This window comes from Neopelma chrysocephalum, unplaced genomic scaffold, assembly GCF_003984885.1.
Source record: "Neopelma chrysocephalum unplaced genomic scaffold, ASM398488v2 Primary Assembly neopelma1_44, whole genome shotgun sequence".
Lineage (NCBI taxonomy): Eukaryota > Metazoa > Chordata > Aves > Passeriformes > Pipridae > Neopelma > Neopelma chrysocephalum.
The window spans coordinates 18,979,608-18,996,202 of NW_020897703.1; the positions used below are offsets into that span (position 1 = coordinate 18,979,608).

The window sequence follows — 16,595 nt, forward strand, 5'->3', positions numbered from 1 at the left end:
CTTTTCACAGGTGACTATGCAACCTTGGGACCCACTGGCAACCAGGGTGCCCCTAGCAGCCCCATACACTCTTGGGAAGCAACATGAGGATGCTACGGCCTGAGAAGAGACCTTCTTGGGGCAGGAAGTTCTGAGCCCACTGCAGGCTGCACCATGCAGCTTGTGCCCACCTACCCTGCTGTTGGAGCAGATGGGGCATCCACTGTGAGGCACAGAGAGGAGATGTGTTGCTGCTGGAGGAATTTCAAACTAGGAAAGTACTGGGATCCCTCACCTGGATTTCTGTGGTGATTGATCACTGACTTGGCCCTGCTGCTCTACCTCTGAGTCCCAAACTCAATGTGAATCCCCCATCCCTGCAATCTCAGACACTGATGGGCTCTGCAGCTGGCAGCACAGGGGCTTCCCAGTCCCTTAATGCTCCTCAGGGAGCACTGGTGGCTGAAGGGATCACAAGGTTGGGGACAAGCTCTATCCATCCCCCTTACTGCTGCCCAATAGCTGGCTCCTGAGTCCAGATCATCCATCATGCAGGAGCACAGGGGTCTGGCAGGTTAAATCACACAATTTTTAAGAGGGGAAAATGCTAAGCTCCCAAGCCTGTCTGAGGATTCCCACCCTCACTACTCACCCTTGCTTGTGTTCCCTCCCCACCTCCCCTTTGCCCTGGTGGGAGCAGAAGGCTCCCAGGCTAGGTAAGGTGAGTGCTCCCCCTGCCTTGGTCCCCCCAGCAGCTGTACAATATCCAGACACATCTCCCTCAGTAAGGCTCTGGCTGAGCCAATGATGCATATTTAAATGCATGGGAGCATCTAAGTTCGTCTCTCATTCCTTGACATTTCCAGAGACTCCAAGCTGTCTTCAATTACCAGTCTGCAATTAGCTCTTCCTAAATCCCCCAATGAGGCCTAGCACTCTTAATCAATGAAACACAAGGGAGGAGGGGAAGGACATGGCCTCTCTGCAGCTGGAAACATTTTAAACGGCTGGGGCTTGAAGCTGAAATATCTTGTGTCGCTAAGGAGATCTGTGGGGTGGGAAACCCTCACCAGTGCTAGCAGGTTGTTCAGCTCTGGAGACAAGACTCTATAAAGCCCCACACCTAGGGGTAGGGAGTCACTGGACAAACACCACAGCTCAGGGTAGAGACTGCCAGCACCACAGGCTCAGGTGTTACCCTGTGATGCAGCAGACCTTCCTGCATTCACCTCACTGTGCCTCAGTTTTCCTCTGCAAAATGCTGATAGGGGAGGGTCAGGGCTCTCCCAGCAGCCCCATAGGAGCTGTAAGGGTCCAATTCCACCTGTTTAAGCCAGAGCTACCTTCCTCAGGACAAGATGTGGATATAGTCAAATTTGGGGTGGGTTGAGTGCATTGTGGCCCAGACAGCTCACCACAAGGTCACATGAATGTCAATCTACAGGCAGGAACAACAGCATCCATTAGGAGAGGCAGAAGGGGGGAAGCACTGGTCTTGGTGGGTTCACACAGCCATGGAAAAGCCTCGCACAGCACCCTGCCAGGTCAGCCCCCATGCTGACATCTGTGCTGTCTTCCTGGCAGCACAGCTTTGCCTGAATGAGCCAGATTGGGCCTAATTAGCAGCTCTGCTGATGCACACAAAGGTAGAGAGAATCCAGCTTACCCTCCATGACCTGCAGAGCCAGCACAGCTCTTCCCAGCTAAGGGGAGCCTGAATGCCTGGCTCAGAGGGGCTGGGAAGCACTGGATGCAGACTCCGGAGAATATGTGGTGCAGATCCTGCTAAAGAAGCCCCAGCCAATTCAGTAGCCTGAAGCATAGCAACCAGCTATGAGAAAAGCAAAGCCTTCCCCTTCTCCACCCCTCTCCCTGGGGGTCTGCAAAAGCACAGAGCTGGTAACAGGGCTAGCAGCACAGCTCCCACAGCCTGCTGCTGCCAGGGAAGGGAGCCCAGCCCTGCAGAGAGAGGGAGGAAGGGGGAGGTGAGGGTAGCTTTAGGAAAAATAAAACTAAAAAAAAATATGGAGGTGACGTGAAATGTGGCATCCTATTTAGATTCAGAGCAGCAGGCATTTCCATCTGGAATGGAGAAGGCCAGGAGAGCTCACAAGGAACCAAGAGACACTCAGGTGGACCAGAACTGGCCTTGAGCACAACAAACAGGGGTGAAATTCTGACCCCCAACTCACACTGGGTAGTAAATATAATATAATGGCCCATCTTCACGAGCGAAGATTTGGGGAAAGGTCTTTTACCTTTCCAGCCTGCGCAATGGATTTTTTAGGTGAGACACAGCCTGCGCTGAACTGAGCCCACCCTTTAATCCTAAGGTTCATCTGCCGGGGCCAAGCAAGCTTGGACAATGGCAGTGAGGTCCTCAGGACGTAGGTTTGTTTAGAGTGTCCTTCTCATAGATGGATGGCCACACAGGGCTAACGACCTCCATCAGGCCAGGAGACCGGGATTTGAACCCGTGGTCGCAGCAGTGAAAGTCCTGCACGCTAACCACTAGGCCACCAGGGGTCTCTGGGTAGTAAAACCCGCTTTGAGAATCAGGTCCCTCCCATCCTTTTCGGGGAGGAGAGGGGGCATGACTAGGAGCTTGGGGTGCCCCCCCCAATCCCACTTGCACCCCATAGCCCAGCAAGTCCAAGAGCCATCACCAGGCCCATCCAGGCCACCTCTTTATTCTCCAGTGAAGCAAAGTAAGAGGAGAGGGGACCCCCCCCCTCCCATAGCAGGCCCCCTCCGTCTGGGCTCCCTAGGCCTCCTCTGGCACACACCCCTTTACTCGCAGCAAGCCAAGGTTGGGGAGGCATAACCCCTTGTTTGGGGAGGCGCACCGGGGGGCGGGGGGGGGGGGAATTACCCGCGGGGAGGGGCGTGGGCGCCACCCCCAGAGGCTCGAACAAAGGGGCATGCGGGCGGCTCCCGCGGGGTGAGGGGCACCGTCGCCCATGCTCAGGGGGGCCCATATCCCCCCCACGTGGGCAGGAGGGGGGAGAAAGGCCTCGCTCCGCTCACGACACAGAACCCACCCGCAGCCTTGCCCGTAACCCCGCCCCCCCGCCTTTGTCTGCTCAGGCGCGGCAGCTCCAGCACCACGGACAGCACCGGGAGCACAGCAGGGCGGCTCTGCCCGCGCCGGGGAGCTCGTTCACATGCACCCTCTGCCAGAGGCACCCGCCGCACCTCCAAGGACCCTCCGACCACTCCTGCCCCAGACCCTCACACCCATTTTTTCACCCCTTTTTTTCTAGAGAAAACGCATCCAAGGAGCCTCCGCTCCTCCGCAGCCTTCCCCCCTCCGTCGCGCAGGCGGGAGAGACACCACTCCCCCTCCTCGGTCTTCGCCGCCGCCTCGGTGTTCCAGAGCGCAGCCCCCATCTGGGGTCGGAAGCGCGGGAGGGGGGCGGCAGGATCCGGAGCAGGGAGGGTCCAAGTAGCGTCTCCGTGGAGCTGGCGGCCGGGGAGGGGGGAAGATGGGGAATTCGCCTCCCCCGCCCCTCGGTGCGCGGCCCCTTCCGGCCCCGGGGGCCTGGTACCTCCCTAGCGGTCCAGGCTGATCGTCCAGTGCTTGGACCCGTCTCCGCCCTCGCCCTCGCTCTTGAGGTCCTGGAAGAGTTGCGTGAAGTAGTGCGGGTCCGCGTTGATTCGCAGCATCTTGGCGCTGAGGCGCTGGATGATGCCCAGGCAGCGCTCCCAGAAGCGCCCCTTGTCGCCCTCCACCAGGAAGGGCTTGAGCGGGTAGGAGATCTCGTTGCCCATGTAGGAGTAGGCAAGATAGAGGCAGGTGAGGAAGGCGGCCTGCAGCTCAGCCTGGCTCCCGATGTCTTCGCCCCGCAGCGCTTCCCGGCACAGCAGGTAGACGAACACCAGGTTGGCCGGGGTGATGAAGCCCTGGTCCTGCCAGCCCTGCAGCAGCAGCGAGCGGTCCACGCTGCGGAACCAGGAGATAAGCTCGCCAGGGCTCAGCTCCTTCAGGCGGTAGCAGCGGCGGCACACGAAGTCCCCCAAGCAGCGCAGCAGCTCGCCGGTGGACGCCTGCACCACCACGCGGCGCGGGGACCCTGGGGGGCGGCCGCCGACCGGCGGCGGTGGTGGCGGCGGCTTTCCCCCGCCGGAGCCCGGGTGCAACTCCTGCGGCGCCGAGGGCACGGTGGGTACCGGCACGGCTAGCGGGCCCTGCTTGGCGCCGTCGGCCGGCCCCACCACCGACTTGCGCAAGTTCTCGCGGTTTCGCTGCACCACCAGCGGGTCAGGCTGGCCCGGGGGCCCCCCCGGGGCCCCGCCGCCGGGCTTCGGTGTCACCTTCTTGGTGCTCTTCTTCTTCTTGGCCGAGGCGGCCACCAGCCTCTTCCAAGTGAGCGCCGAGATGAGCACGCCGGGGCGCTTCAGCCGGCTCTCGCCCTTGCCCGGCACCCTTCCCGGCGCCTTGTCGGCCAGCAGCCCCCCGCCGCCGCCGCCGCCGCCCTTGCCCGAGGAGGCGGCGGGGGAGAGGGAGAGCACCGTGCCCATGCTAACGCCGAGCGAGACGGGCGTGCAGGAGCCGGGGCGCCGGCACCGCCCATAGGAGGCCGGGGCCTGCGGGGGAGGCGGCCCGCACCGGGGCCGCGGTACCCGAAGATGCTCCGCCGCGCCCGCTCTGGGCTCCGCGCCCGCCGCTGCAGCCAGACGCGGCCCCGCCGCTCCCCGCCTCCCCGCCGACAGCCAATCGCCGCCACACGAGGCCCCGGTGTGCCCGCCCCCTCGCCGGTGGGCGGTGGCAGAGCACGGCGCGGCTTTGCCCGGCGGCCGCCGCCCCGGCGTGACCTTCACCGATCGGGGCCTCGCCCAGTGCTCCCGCAAGGGCAGGGGGGTGGGTTGGGATCTGCGATGCTGTCGCAGCCCCCCAGCCCTTTGTGTGGGGGACGTGGGAAGGCTCCTGGGGAAGCCCAGAGGACAGAGGGCACAGGAGGGGTCTAGGGAGGGCTTGTGAACTCGGGTGTTCTTGCGAAGTCCTGTTCTATATTCTTACTCACAACGGAAAAGATGAACCTTCCCAGACCAGCAGAGCATTCTGCTCCAATGGTGCTTGGGGAACACAGTGGGGAAGAAGAGCCCCTGGAAATGCCAGAAAAGAGCAGAGGGGTGAAAAGGAGGGGTGAAGATCAAGAAGACTGTGAACATGTGCTCAAGGGGCAGCTAGAGGCTTGGGGTGGGTGGAAGGCTGTCTGTGACTCGGCAGCCAACATGAAAGGTGTAGGCTTGGTGGGCAAGCCTCATCTCTCCTGAGAACCAGCTTGACCCTGGGAACAGCTCTGCAGGGAGTCAGAAGGCACCCAGCCTTGGGGGATAACCCCCAGCCCCTGCTGTGCAAGCATGGAGTCCCCCACCCACCCTGCCTCTTCCCACTCAGCCGTAGAAGGGAGATTTACCACCAGGCTGACAGTCACCAGCATCAGGCCAAAGTGAGGGGCCTTGGAGAAAGGGGAAGGGACCTCCTCCATGTTCCCAAGGCAAGTCCATCCAGCCCTGCTGCTCAGGGTTTCCAGACCCTCAGGAGAGGAGGGAAGGGATGCTGCACTTCTGCTTCATTGCAAGCGGTGTGTGATAAACCAGCCACATGCACATGCATAGACGCTGCTTCTCCCTCTATGAATGTGAGCATTCCATAGATGAAACTTGCACCCTCTGCTTGCTGCCTCTCTTTTCCTCACAGGAAGATCCCCCCTGTATTTCTCATGAGCTGCATCACGGATCCTGCAGCCCTGATTTCTACAATGGGTGCCAGGCATCCATTAGGAACAAAATGCCCCAATTGCAGAGACTGCTCCTGCATATAAAGCATTGGGAGAGACAGCTGGGAAAGGTTTCAGGGAGAATGTCTAAATGACGCATTTTGATACAGCATTTTATGTGTGAAATGAACACATGTCGTTGCCAGGATGTAGTTCTGCCGGATGGATCCAGGCTAACAGGCGGTAATGAATTATCAACCGGGAGGAGCTAAGCCAGCCCCCCTGCTTCCTCCTGCACTGCTGATGCTGGAAATGTTTGCAATGAAAGCACAGACTCAGAGCCATATTTCAGGCTTCTACACTGGCCTCCTGATGCTTGGGGCTGACTTGCCACATCTAGGGGCAGAACAGAGGCTATGCCCTCTGTGCCATGGCAGGGAAGAGTGGCAAAGTTGCATTCCCACATATTCTGCACTGTGGTCAGCCACCATCCCTGCAGTAGGTTCTGCAAAGGACAGGCACGTGTGCACACAGACCTTCAGACAGAGAGGTTTGCTTTGGGAGTGGCCAAAACCGAATGGATTTGGGCTAGCACCACCTGCTCAAGGCCAGCTTAGACTGGGCTGAAGTAACATGGAGGATTTGGTAAAGGGGTATAAATACAGACAAAGAAAATCAGGACAAGGTTCCTGACAATGATTAAGTCAGCACCATCAGATATACATAGCTGGTTTCAACCTAGCTGAGAAGATGGAGGAGCCCTAGGGAGGGGATGGGAAGGAGCTTGGATTTGCTCTCTTTACATGTTTGAGGATTTTCTGGTGTGAAAACATGGTCTCATGAGAAACCCACAGCTGAATTTTGCAGGTGAGGAAGCAGAGGCCTTTCTGCATACTGCTTTCTCCTGCTGAAGTGAAATTGCTCTCAGATTGCTTCATCTGAAACACATGAAGCCACCCCCACCTTGTGTGAGATCTCCCAAATTGGCTTCCATGAACTCATGCAGAAAGACTACTCATATTTGACAGTGATGGGCTTTACAGCAGAGGCCAGAGAGTTCCCCTGCCTCCCCCAGCTGGGCTTGTGGTTATTGAACTGCACAGTTCAGTGTATGTATGCACCTCCTACCACTCCCAGGAGGGGAGATTTGGTTGAAGTCTGTTTAAAAATCCAACCCAGAGCTGTTCAGTTATGCAGCTTGAGGCCTCACCTATGAGCAGGAGGAGTGCTTCAGTGCATTATTCCCTTCTTGCCTGCAGCTTGCGTCCTGCTGTGGCAGCAGCTCTGGGGTAGAGAAGGTCGGTGAGCCCATAGTTGTTCTCCAAGACAGCATTGCTGACAGCGGCAAGGGCTTCCTGCAAGCACTACGGAATTACCCAAGCCCTACAAGGACAGCAGGATCTTTCTTATGTGGGTAAAGAAGCAGCTTTGCAGCTTACATGGGAGGCAGCTGCACTTCCACGTGAAAGAGGAGGATCTTTTCCCCATTCTTTAGATTTACTCTTCAGGCTCAAGCCCCAAGGCTGGCAGGCAATGATATAGCACAAAGTACATCCTTGGGGCCATCTCTGCTCGGCCTTTTTCTTGGTTGTAAATGGTCAGCTGGCAGGGAAAGGCACAAAGCAGGAGGAGAGGGCAGCATTTCCCTTCCCCAGGGAATTGCGGTTCCCACCTCAGGCAGCAGGAATGACATGCCTTTGGATGCAAGGGAGGAAAGAAGTAGGGCTCCAGCCATACTTGGTCTCAAATCTCTCAGACTTCTGGCCTTAGCCAAATCTTCAGCTGCTGGTGCTGTGGCTTTGTGGGGACACTGCTGGCATACACAGGTACTCTGTCACTAAGGGTCACTCTAGCCAGAGCAACACATACTTCAGCTACATGCTAACACCAACAAAGGGATGGTTTCTTGTCCAGGCCCCTGACTTGGGCTGTATAAAGGGGTATCCCTGTCTTGAATCAGGGTATTCCAGATGAAAGGTTGGAGCACTCTGGCTCCCAGCTGGCTGGGCTCTAGGGATGGAGACAGATAGGGAGACGGCAGCACCAGGGAAGAGAAGTAGGTGTAAAACCAGGCAGATACTGTGAAAAGACTCTGAAAGAGCTACCACTGATCTGCACGATCCACACAGTTCCCTGCAAGTGCATGACAGTCTCCCACTCTGCTCTACCTGACCTGAGCGTCCCACTGCAGAGAGCTGTGCAGCTCTGCCTGCCTGGTTCAGGTGGGAATGTGGGGGCAGGTCAGGCCTTAGCTAAGCCCATGCCAACCATCACATCCTCTCCAAGCTGTCTCTGGCATGATGTTGCCATGCTGAGGCTCTGTCTCAGAAATGCACAAGTTCCCAGCCTGGGGCAGAGCAGCTTTTCCAGCACCCTCATGACAAGAAAAGGCATTTTGGAGGGTCCAGGGCCCCCTAGTCTGACCCCAGCTCCCTTCCAGGATGCTGGGCTATTGGACCCAGGCTTTGTGATGGGTCCTGGCTGAAAGCAGTTGGCACATTCCCCTGCCTGCTCCAGAATGATGAATGAGCATGTGTTTGCTGGCTGGCTAGAGCTGTTCTTTAATAGCTCACTTGCTGTGCCGTGGTCTGTCTGCACTGGCAAAGACAGGCAGGGAAAAGGACTGTCTCCTTGGCAGCAGCTGGCCAGCCAGCTCCTGCACTGCTTTACCCATGGAGACAGAGCTCACAGTCTCAGTATATCTCTCAGTGAGTGGTTCTGACAGCTCTGGTGCTCCCCCTCCCCATCCTGTGCAACAGCTTCTGGCAGAGCTCCTGCTGCACTGGCAGCCCTGGGGCTGGGAAGCCACAGAGGACCTGGCTGGCAGGTTGTCTGCAGTGCCCAGGGAGGAGAAACCTGCTTGTGCTTCTGTGCTTTCCCCCTACACCTGTCCCCTTCCCAGCTCTCAAGGGTGGGGGGCTACAGCTGTGGCTCCACAGACACCGAAGCTTACCCTGTGATACCCACTTAGTGTGGCTCAGGGTGGGAAGCAATGCCTACCTGAGGTGGCTGGAGGAGCTTGTGCAGCCCCTGCTTCAAAGTCAGCCCTGGGTTTGCACAGCAGAGTGGAGCAGAGCACAGTCAAATCAAGCAGCCCTGTTGCAGCCCCTGGAGAGAAGCTATTTTTGTCTTGCCATTTGCTGAACGGCAGTGATGGGAATGGCTCAGAGAGCTGAAGAAACGCAGCTTCTCTGGGTGGAAAACATGCAAGGCAGAGCCAGGCCTTGAATCCACATGGAAACACATCTCTGCTTCCCAGTCTATGGCCAGAGAGATGGGTCCTGGCACTGGTTAGCTCCTGGCTTCTGGTGGGAGAAGCAAGGGGGTATTCACTGGCATTGGGGTGGGGATGTGGATTGATTGCTGTTAGGGCTCTGCTTTCAGCAGACATCCCTTCCAGGACTGCTGGCATTAAAGCCTTTAGGGAAGAAGGTCTCAGCGCTGAGTAGAACAGGAAGGAATAACTGGGATATCTCAAGTATAGCCACGGGCTGCTTAAATGCCTGCCAGCACATCCCTAGGGTCTTGTGGCAGGAGAAAACCCACACAGCCGCAGGGTGGTAGAGATTGACGAAGGTGCCAGTTATCCCCCCTGCAGCCAATTCGGGCTCCATCAGCCAGCCGAGCGCGGGAAGGTGGCGGGTGGTCTCTGCGCTGGACTCCCCGAAGGGGTGAGGCGGGGCTGAGCGAGCCCCCGCGCTGCCCGCCGGGGTGGCGGCTCGGGGGGCCGGGGGCCGGGGCTGTGCTGCCCTCTCGCGGCAGCCGCCCCCGGAGCTCCTCGGGCGCGTCTGGCGCTGCGCAGGGTCCCCTCCCCATCTCCACGTTGTTTCTCCAGCGTCTGTGTGCCCGGCCCATTACCACAGTTCTTTGCCTCCCTCCGCTTTGGGAAGACTGGCTATGGGGGCACTGGCATAGCTGTGGGAAGCTGCCACTGGTCTGAAGAAAAGCGTCTGGTTTCCCTTCTGGTGACAGTGATTCCTCCCTGCTACCCATCACCCACCTGTGCGGCAGCTCCCAGCCTGCGCAGAAGCAGAGGGCATCTCTGGAGCCTCCTGGCAGTGAAAGGACTGTGAGTGAGACTCACAGAGACTATCAGTCTCTGTGCTGGGATGGAAGGGATGCAACAGGACGCTGTGTGCGAGGAGCATCCCAGAGCAGGGGGGAAAGGACAGAGGGAAAAGCACGGGGCAAGGAAAGCGTCTGTGCAAGTACTCCTCCGTGGCGATCAGGAAGAATTTATCCAGGATCATGTAGGATGCTGGGTGCTTAGCCCAGGACCCCCGGTTTCCAGGTCAGAGTTCTTCCTATACGTCCCTGGCTAGCAGGAGCTGAGCAATCCAGTCCCTCAGGATTGTTTCCATCTGGCAGGCAGCTGCCTTCGTTTAACCTCTCCTGCAGGCACATGGGATGCTCAGCACGCAAAGGGCAAGTTGTGGGGGCACAGCTGGCTCTGCAGTCTCCTGGTGCTCTCTGCCAAGGCTCTCTGCATGTGCAGATGCATCTGGGCACGTGCATTAGCGTGTGTATCTACATGCTGACGCTGCCTCAGCATCCCGACGTGCTGGAGCATCCCAAGCTCCGGGGCGAGTCTGCATCCCCTGGTTCCTAATGGTGACAGGGAAGGCAGAGCCATAAACTCCAGCTCTTGGGGCACCCAGTCTCCGTGTGGTGGCCAAAGGGACTTGGTGGCACTTGGGGGGGCCTCGCTGTCCACCAGGTGGAGCTGCACCCCACGTTTTGATGCTGCTGGGGTGGCCCTGGGCCAACCCTGGTCTCCTGCTTCTTTTTCCTGTACTGACAAGGAGGAACCTTGGCTTTCCCCAGCCCTCCAGGTAGTGCACGCACAAAGGACAATCATGCATGTCGTGTACACATGCTCTGGCGACAAGTGTTGACCCCCTCTTGCCCACCAGCACAGTGAAGTTGCCTGCTTACAGGTAAACAGTGGATGTTGATCCAGTATTTTGGAAGTATTCTTCCCAACAGCCACACAAGGGAACTCAGGAAATTGTTCTCAGTGGTGTTCTGGCCTCGTGGTTTTACAGTGCTTGGGGCTGACTGTGTTCACTGCACAGATGAGGATGGAGTCAGTCCCAGTTCCTGCCGAGGTCTCTATGTAAAGCAGATCTTGCCTGTTCCAGTTGTGTGTGGGTGCCCAAGGGTCCCTGGCCCTCTGGAGCTGCTGCAGGCCGTGCCATCAGCTCTGCTGTCGCCACTGATGGAGGATTCCAGGCTGTGTGCCCTGTGGTCCTGAGCTTGAGATGCACCTGCTCAAGCACTGAAGCCCTGTGAGATGGAAAGGACTATGAGGGTAAATCCATCTCACCCTCTCTGGGAGAAGATCCTGCCTTTGCCAGTCCTCAGCAGCCCTGAGCCAAGGACTGGCAGCCTGAGGTCCGGCTGCCTTCTACCTTGGCTTTGAGGGATCCAGGGGTAGGTGTTTCTATGCTAATACCATGATAACTCCCAAGAGCCAATCTGAGACCCACCAGACTCCTCTCACAGCCCTAGATCTACCTCATGAAGCTGGGACCTGGCAGATTACCTAGTCAAGCAACTGGCCACCTTCCCTATCACCCTTTCTTCCCTGATGCTTGTCAGCCCCATGGAGGGTTCCTGTCAGTCTGTCCTTCGTCTTCCCATGGCACCCCTAGTGTAGGACTGGGAACACAGGGTGCTGGAGAGGGTCTCTCTACCTTCAGCCATGGCCAGGCTGGGGGCTTGAAGGAGAGTCTCCTCCTTGCCTGGTGAGATGCTGTCAAGCTTGGTCTGCGGTGGAAGTGAGGGAGGCAGCTGTACAGGAAATAATCGTGGCTTGTTCCAAGATTAAATCACAGGCAGGAGCACGAGAGAGGATAAAAGGAGCCGTCTGTCGTTAGAGGGAATATTAACCCGGCAATGGGCCGGGAGGGAGGAGAATTTTATTCCCTGCACTTGCTGGCTGCCAGGCCCCCTATGCACACAGGACTCAGCACTGACAGCACCTCTCAGCAGGACATGTGCCCTCCCTCCCCAGCTCAGCCCACGTCATGGGCCCTTCTCCCTCCCCTGCTTGAGGGACAGATGCTGCCGTGAGCAGGGGCAGAGGAAGGATTTTCAGAGAAGTGTGGAAACTGAGGCAGGATTATGCTGCATGTCTGGCACCACGTGGAGGCACTGAACCACTCGGTCCCTCCATGCATTGCTCTTTGCTCTGCCCAGGCCAGGTCTTCACCCGGTTCCTGTGGATGAGCTCAGCACGGCACAAAAGGTTCTTGTTTGGTCTGGCCCTTATCAGGGACCTGCCTCGAGGTCCTTCAGCACGGAAGCTGGGCTGGAGCTGGAGCAGGTGAGGCCAAGGAGCGAGGGAGAGGGCAGAGTGAAAACAAGAGACCAGCTGCAAAAGGGTGAGCCGGCAGGGAGATAAGATAGAGGGAGAAATGCAAAATATGACGGGTGGCAGGCAGGAGGGAACGTGGGAAACTGCAGGGTACCTTGGGTCAGCCCAGCTGGGAGAGACACTTGAGAGGTCAGACCCTTTGGGGGTGCCAGCCAGACGTGGTGACAAGCTCCCAGCACTGCTCGTGTTCCCTTGTCCTTGGGCTGGGACCTGCTTTCACGTTTGTGAGTAGCTGAGGTGGGACCCCAAGATCCCTGTGCCCCGTACCCTCAGCTGCTCCGGGGATGATGTGTGGGGTCTGAGCATGGCCCTGGAGAGCTGTCACAGCCCTGCTGCTGGGGCTGCAGCAGGGAGGAAAGCTATGTTCCGCAGGCTGGCTCAGGGCTGCGGATTATGGGCTCTCCCATGCCAGGATAAACAGTCCCATAGGGGCTGGGGTTTGCAGCAAGTGGTTCATGAAAGCCTGTGGCCCTGTGCTTAGGGTTTCCTTCCCTTTGATGGAAGAGTCCCAGCAGGTTCTCAAGCAAAAAGATCCCAGCTCCTTTCCCATTGCCTTCTTTCTTTCCCTCCCAGCCCATTCCCTCTTCAGCTGAGGCCTGGACTGAGATAGGAAGCTATCCTTGGCTGCCTAGTCCAACCTGGTGGTACCCCAACAGAGCCAAGCCCTTGCCTCTGTGCAGGATGAAGCCCTAAGTGCTCAGCCTTCCCACCTGTGGAAGCCTGACTGTGAGCAAACTGCCTGAGCCTGGCCTGATTTTGCCTGACGAACTTTCTTTATCAGTCCACTCCCCCTCTGGCGAAGTCATTTGAGAAAGGCCAGTGCTGTTGGGAGCAGCCAAGGCAGTGATTCCTCCCACCAACACAGCTGATGGAGCTGAGCTTGTGGGGAGACCCGGCCAGAAACATTTGTTTCCTCCTCGGCATGCACAGCCAGTACTTGCAGTGCCAATACTGGTGGTCGCTGCCCTTCCCTTGGGCTCTGGATTTTGTCATACCTGCTGTTCATTTCAGCAAGGAAAGGCTTCCTTGGCACCAGCTCCGTGGTACCAGGTGTGGGCTGAGATCTGCTGGTGGTTTGCACACACATCCCCCAACACCCCCTGGTAGCTCCCATCCCTTGTACCCTGGACGGAGAACTTGGAACTGATGGAAACCCACCAGGCTCATGCAGAGATCACTGCAGGCTTACACCCGGGGCAGGTTTGGCCCTGCTGCATGTAAACCCCAGCGAGCAGCTGTTGCCAGGACGCTGCAATTTCCAAGCTGACATCAAAAAGCAGCTGGGGATTGGCTTGCGCACGCTCCCACACAGCACATCCTCTCTGTTTTATGAGCAAATGTTTTACAACATAAGTGCTGCTATATTAAGCCATGCATCTAACTGGAAAAACAGGAGACGGAGAGGCAAGCGCAGCTACCTCAGTGCCGGCTGCTGCTTTAACGTTGTGTAAGCGAGTCCTCCTCCTGCTCAGGCTCTCACCTACCTCTATCTCCCTGCCTCTGTGCAGACAAGAGGCAGGCATGAGTACCCTGCCCTGTACAGCTTGTCTTTGGGCTTGGGATGGGGTATTTTACCACCTTCTGAACTCCCTGCCCCCCAGCCCTGCTCCTGGGGCAGGCAGGAATTGCAAAATGGGGCCAGTCCCCATCTTTTAGGGCAAAATCCTTGCCAGTTGCAGGATATCAGGAGCTTTGTAGGGAGTGCTTGGCTTCAGCTGGGGTCTTTCAGTTCCTAAGGAAAGGCTGCGTGTTTGGGGAAGGCCAGCCCTTCTCACTGCCAGCCAGGTGGAGGGAGAAGGGGATCTCCTTCCTGGTGGCCCAAGGAGGGGCCCGAGGAGGGGGTGTTCTCTGTCCACGTGCTGCTTGGGCACGTCTGTGGTATCCCTGCACCTGCCTGGCCAGGGCACTGCCCAGTTTCCCTGCAGCCCTGAGGAGCTGGGGGAAGCAGAGGACTCAGGCCCATGCCCCCTGGAGAGACCCTACTTTTATTCCTTACAATCTCACAGCATGGCTATGCTGTGCCCTACCTGGGGACGGTGGAGGGAGCAGTCCTTGGCAAGCCAGGACCCTTGCAAGAGAGCAGTGGAATTGATTTATATTCCTGACATTTTTCTCCCGGTCAGGCAGAGCTTTTAATAAAGAATGAGTGATTTATGGCTCCTTTAAAGTGAGAAGGAATGTTACCTAAGGCAGTCTGCCCCCAACACCCCTACTTCACTGTCTTGCTGAACCTGCAGCATCTAGGCTTGCAGGAGGGGAGCAGCAACTGCATCTGCCCCTGTCCTTCCCCAAAGCCCTCCCCACAGCCATGGTGGCCTCAGCATCCTGCCCCAATTCCTGTCAGTAGCAGCCCTGGCCCTGCCTGGGGATGCCCTGGCATGAGGAGTGGTGATGTATGCCCTCCAAACTGCCACAGGCCTTGGCAGTGGGGCAATGTGCAGTCCACAGGCCACCCCATAGGTAGCAATGATTCAAGGAAAGCTGCTGTCCTGTGACCCCTCTGAGAGGAACCCTGTGGTAGCTGGCCTGGGGACAGGATGATAGCTCCACAGCAGTTGTCATGGTTACTGGGTATTAATGGATATGGACATGACTGCTTTCCCCTCCCCGCCCCACGGAGATGAGCAACTCCAGAAGGAAAGGGCTGCCCTCGACCCACCAGCTGCAGCCCTTCCCATGGGGGCTTAGCCATGGAGCCCCCTCCATCCTGCTCCCCACCCCCTCCAACCCCCTCCCCAACCCTGAGCCAATGCTGGCCTAAGCCACCTCCAAACCCAGAGGTGGCAGCAGCTAGCAACTACCTGAAGGAGCTTCTTGGGACCTGAAATGATTCTGGGGTCTCCCAGGGCAGATAGAAAAGGAATCTCTCCCTTTCCCTCCCAGCCCTGCTGCCTACGGGTGGCTGGACATGGTGGTCAGCAGGAACAGGGACACAGCAAAGCTGCAGGACCCTGCCAGCCAGCCCCTTTCCCCTCTGGAAAGGGCTAATGAGTGAGGACAGGGGATAAGAGCAGGGGCGGAGGGAGCATCGCCCAGACAAAAGCTTCCCCAAGAGGCTCCCAGCTGCTAATGAAGATAAAGTGCCCGGTTCCTTTTCTTCTCCCAGTGAAATCTGGTGGCTAAGGGGGAAAAAATGCTTTCAAGTGTATTCATCTATAACATGGCCTGGGAGGCAGGGATTCCAGCAGCCAGAGTGGCAGCCAGCTGAGACACTGATCTCACACTTCGCACATGTGCACACACACACGCATGTGCAAACACCATCCATGCAGGCTGCACACAGCGTGTGTGAAATACCCGCAGAGCACATGCACACAGACATCAAAAGCCTGCTCTTTCTCTGCATCAAAACCGCAGCCGTAGGTGAAGGCAGGTGTTGAGCAAAACAGCCCCTGCCCACGCCAAGCACCCGCACCAGGCTGCCAGTTCCCACACGTGCCCTAAAAGGCACATGGCAAGCGCAGTGCAAACACAGGCACGCGGCACGCCAAGGGCGTCTGCCCGTCACTGGTGCCTGCGCGTGCACACACACACACATACACACACACACACACACACACACACACACACACACACGTGAGTCCTGGCAGGTGTGCAAACACTGCCAACATTGTATGGCCGTGGTGGGAGAGGGCAAGTGATGCCCAGCAGGACCCTAGGATGGAAATCCTTTGGGGTCACTGTAGTGTTTATGAATGTGAGTATGTGAATATACCTCATTACTATTGATGTATGTGGCAGATGGGTTTGGGGTGAGATGGACTGAAGCTCTCCCATGTCATGGATGGATGTATTCACACCCCATCCCACCCACAGGTTCTGTCCCAAGCCCTTCCCCTGCCTGCAGTCCCTTGAAACTCTCCCTGACCTTCATCCCAACCCTGACTCACAAGACCAGCAGAAAGAGTCCCACTCCTCTCCCCTGCCTGGGAGCTCCTCTACCCAGAGACCCTTCCACATGCCTGGAGCAGACATGCCAGGTTCAATAGGGCTGTATTTCCAAAATGCCCATTCCCATATCCTCTGGGAAGGATACAGCCCTATGCTAAATTAAACAAACCCAGGAGTCCTCTTTGGCCCTGAGGACGTCTGTCATGGACCAGTCCACCTCCAGGCTGTGAAACATATCCTGAAAATGGACAGCCTGTGTGCTAGATCCTGCTGGGATTGTCCCTGACCAAGGCTAACTCCTAAACTGTGAGCGAAAATTGCCTGGATCCGTGCAAGCTAGCCCAAGCCAAAAATCACACAAGGGCAATGCTAAAAATTCCCATAGGGACAATCCCCCTGCTGTGCCTGGGAGTGCCCTGGGACTGTTTGTTTTACCAGTGCAGACATAACTAGGGATTCCACCTCCTTTCCTCTGGAGGATTTGAATTAAGTGGCACATTTACAGAGAAGCAGCAACAGAATAGAAGGCATGTGGGGAGGGGGAGCAGCTCTTCCCCATGATCTCTGACAGCTAAACATACCCTAGGCCCACTAGAGACCCTCCAGACAGCAAGGCATGTGCT

At 57.4% G+C, this 16,595-nt stretch overlaps 1 protein-coding gene across 1 annotated transcript; it reads right to left on the minus strand.

Annotated features, from left to right (window-relative positions):
• Positions 1-3,461: 3,461 nt before the first annotated feature.
• CDK5R2 (cyclin dependent kinase 5 regulatory subunit 2) lies at positions 3,462-4,612 on the minus strand. Its single transcript, XM_027677913.1, has one exon. It carries the CDS (start codon positions 4,498-4,500, stop codon positions 3,532-3,534), a length of 969 nt encoding a protein of 322 aa, XP_027533714.1. The 5' UTR covers positions 4,501-4,612; the 3' UTR covers positions 3,462-3,531.
• Between the last annotated feature and the right edge of the window lie 11,983 nt (positions 4,613-16,595).